This window comes from Physeter macrocephalus, chromosome 21 (assembly GCF_002837175.3).
Source record: "Physeter macrocephalus isolate SW-GA chromosome 21, ASM283717v5, whole genome shotgun sequence".
Lineage (NCBI taxonomy): Eukaryota > Metazoa > Chordata > Mammalia > Artiodactyla > Physeteridae > Physeter > Physeter macrocephalus.
The window spans coordinates 81,405,412-81,408,694 of NC_041234.1; the positions used below are offsets into that span (position 1 = coordinate 81,405,412).

The following is a 3,283-nucleotide window of genomic DNA, read 5'->3' on the forward strand; positions in this document are numbered from 1 at the left end:
CGGGACGGACGCTCAGATTCTTCTCTCGCCTTAGCCAGACTCATCTTCCCGCCTCTCAAACTCCGGCTTCCCTCCATTCCTCGCTCTTTTCCCTCCACTTTCCCCTCCTCTTTCTCCCACGCCGCAAACCCTGGTCCCCGTTGCTTTCCCCGGCCCTTTCTCTTCCCTTCTCCTCCTTCGACTTCTGTCCGCTTCCACCTCAGACTCCCCGAGCGTGCCTAACTCAGTCACCCGCTCCGGTTCCGCTCGAAGCCATGGCGGGACCTGGGGGCTGGAGGGACAAGGAGGTCACGGATCTGGGCCACTTGCCGGTGAGTAGAGGACGCCCTCACCCCTGAAGTGCTCTCTTCTGCGAGTTCTGAGCATCGAAGGAGGGGACAGACGTCCGAAAGCCTGGCTAGGCCAGGACTTCGATGAGACCGCGACTGCAGGAGGGGACCCCGGGAGTGGGCTTGCGGGAAAGGCGCCCCCTGGGCACCCGGGTTGCTCCAAACTCACGGAAAGGCAAAGGGCCGGGGGAAGAGGTGGCAGTAGGTTGGTGCGGGCCACAAACAGCGGGACCTTTACTAAATGTGGCCCGTTTGGTCTAGCGGCGCTCGGGTACTTGTCTAGCGGGGCCCAAGGAGAAGCCAAAGAGCGCGACGACGCGTGGCTTCCTGAAAGCACGCCTCTCTGTCACCCCGCCGCCCCGTCGTTTGCTTCTTCTTTTGCCAGAAGAGATGCCCACTCTCGGCGTGACCTTTCCTTCTAGGTGACAGCGGGCCAGAAAATTAAAGCGTTGAAGTCTCACTTCCTAATAGCACTTTCTAAAACCTTCTTACTCTGCCAGGGCACTGGTCCCGATTTAGTATTGCCGGAGCTAAGGAACTCGACGCCGCTTGGGGAAGAAGTGAATTCTGCACACCCCAATTAAGAAAAAATGTATTGCGCTCACTTGCTAACCAGATTTAGCTTTTTCTCGTGGTTTTCGTTTGCGGATTCTCCTTTTCCCAAATGCCCAGCTTTCCTCCAGAGTTGTAATTGATTGGTGAGCTATTATCGCCGTCGTTATTAGTACACTTATTATTTTAGCAGCACCGTTTATTTCATTGGCATCTGGTTTCTGGCAGATATTGGATCCCACCCAAATCCGTTTTTCAAGTTCCCGTTTTAGATTGGCATTTCAATCGCACCCTCTCTTGAATGCAAAGGGCCTCTGGACTCTCTAAAGGGAATAAGCATGCACCGTGCTGGAATGATCACCAGGCAACTGTAGTACAGGGCAGTGGCCTGCTTGCTTTGGGAAAAGCTAAATATTAACCTTGAGGTTATGGAACTATTCAAAGTAGCAGTGCCTTAATTTTATACATATTTACATTTAAATATTGTCTTCCTGATGATGGCAGACACCTGTCCCCCTCAAAAATGGGGCATTCCCCAAGCCTCACCTATATAATTTCACACTGAAACAATGTGGAGGAGGAGGTGATGCACATGGGTAACATTTTAGCAATTTGTTCTCAGCCTTTTTTTTAAAGGAGCCTCAATGTAAACGTGTTGAATTACAGATAATCAGCATTGTGGTTATTCATGCAGCTTCATAAAATAAAGTCACAGAATTTTTAAAAGTTAAATATTTTTCCACTCAGTGTATACATGAGATTTCTGGAATATGGAGGCCTCAATTGGTGGTTTCCTTTCTGAACAGCACTTTCATATTCTGACTAGATTTGCTCCTAAGTGTAAAACCAATGAATGAAATGTTACCCTCCTCCAACATTCTCTGTGTACGGTGGGGGAAAGAGAAAAAAAAAAAAACTAGGGCAAATATGGAAACCACACGTAGGCAAACTGAAATAAACTCTTTTTTAAATTGACTGAAGGGAGGAATGGGAAAGACCTCCTAAAAATGAGAGAGCAAGGAATTCCAAAAGCAAGGAGAAAAGGTTTGATTGCTGCAAAAAAAAAAAAAATGGGGGGAAATGGCCCAGACTAACTGACCCGGTCATGGCCCTGGACATGAGAACTTGGTGAGAGCCAAGAAGATAAGGGGAAAGGCTACAATCTTTACATTGCAGTTCACTGAAATAGTTTTCTGGGGGTTGGTGGGGGCGTGGAGGAGAGAAAGATGAGGTTAGTTTTTAATATAGGGATAGGGAGAAGACAAAATTTCAGGGCATTGATGTTTGGCCTCATTTTACAGACTTCATGAAAGTCTCGTAAAGTCCTCAACTTCTAACAATTTCTAAATTTCTATTACATAGGAGCTATTTTATATCATGGAGATCTTCACCATGTGAGCAAATTATGCATAAGTTTCCCCTCTTCCTGAACATCCATCAGGGTCTAAACCCTAAGAAATCAAGCAGAGGAAGAGCACCCCCCTTTAGAATTTTTTTTTACATCAAATTTTTAGAGATGCAAAACATTCACTGTTGTTTTGGTCACTGAGGTATAGGTTAGTGATTTTGGATTTCTTTGCATTTGACTTATTTCCTAAGTTGCTGAAGAAATAAGAGTAAATGAAAAGGTCAAGAGATATCTAAGTTATCTGTTTCGAAGTTTGCATTTTGATGCAAAGTAGAGATGATAAAGCAAGCAAAGAAACCTGCATATGGTGAGATCCCTTGTGATAATTATCCTCAATAGGATACATATGAGGTCAGAAAGTTGGCATCTGTCAACACCAAGTATACCAACTTGGCAACAGCCAGGTAATGAGGGGGGGTTCAGACTGGAGTTTCACATTGAGCAAAAAAAGAATCTTGAGGAATATAGAATGATTAAATATGGGTCTAGTTTAAGATTGATATATTATGTCTATTCTAGGGCTGGCCAACTAAATGACCACAAGACAAGGACCTTTGAGAGAGGCCAAGCTGGCTGTGCAAATTGCGATTTAAAGAAAGTAGTAGAAGGTTATTTGGCATTTTTGTTATTAGATAGATATCTTTTAAGACCTAAAATATTAAGCAATAGTGAAAGCTGGGGAAGCAGGGAGAGGGGAGAGAGAAATGTACTTTCTTTTTTGCATAATTCCCTAAAGTTAAAGACATAAAAGAGTAAACATAATAACCAGAGACTGCCAGGTGGGTAAGCTGCATTTTCTCTGTTAATTAATGGGTTACTGTCATTTTTCCTGACTTACTATTGAATAAACATTTCCTATAGATGACAAAACAGAAAAGAAAGTACAGAGATTTGTGGTTTGTGCTTCCTTTTTGAAAAAGGGAATGGCAAAACCATATATATATATATATATATATATATATATATATATATATATATTTTAATCTTTGTGTGT

At 43.6% G+C, this 3,283-nt stretch overlaps 1 protein-coding gene across 1 annotated transcript in view; it reads left to right on the plus strand.

Moving 5' to 3' along the window:
* Nucleotides 1–254: 254 nt before the first annotated feature.
* Nucleotides 255–3,283, plus strand: part of NRK (Nik related kinase) — a 142,379-nt gene continuing 139,350 nt past the window's right edge. Inside the window, exon 1 of the mRNA XM_007103212.2 lies at nucleotides 255–311. Within this exon, the coding sequence (XP_007103274.2) occupies nucleotides 255–311 (57 nt within the window). The remainder of the gene's footprint in view (nucleotides 312–3,283) is intronic.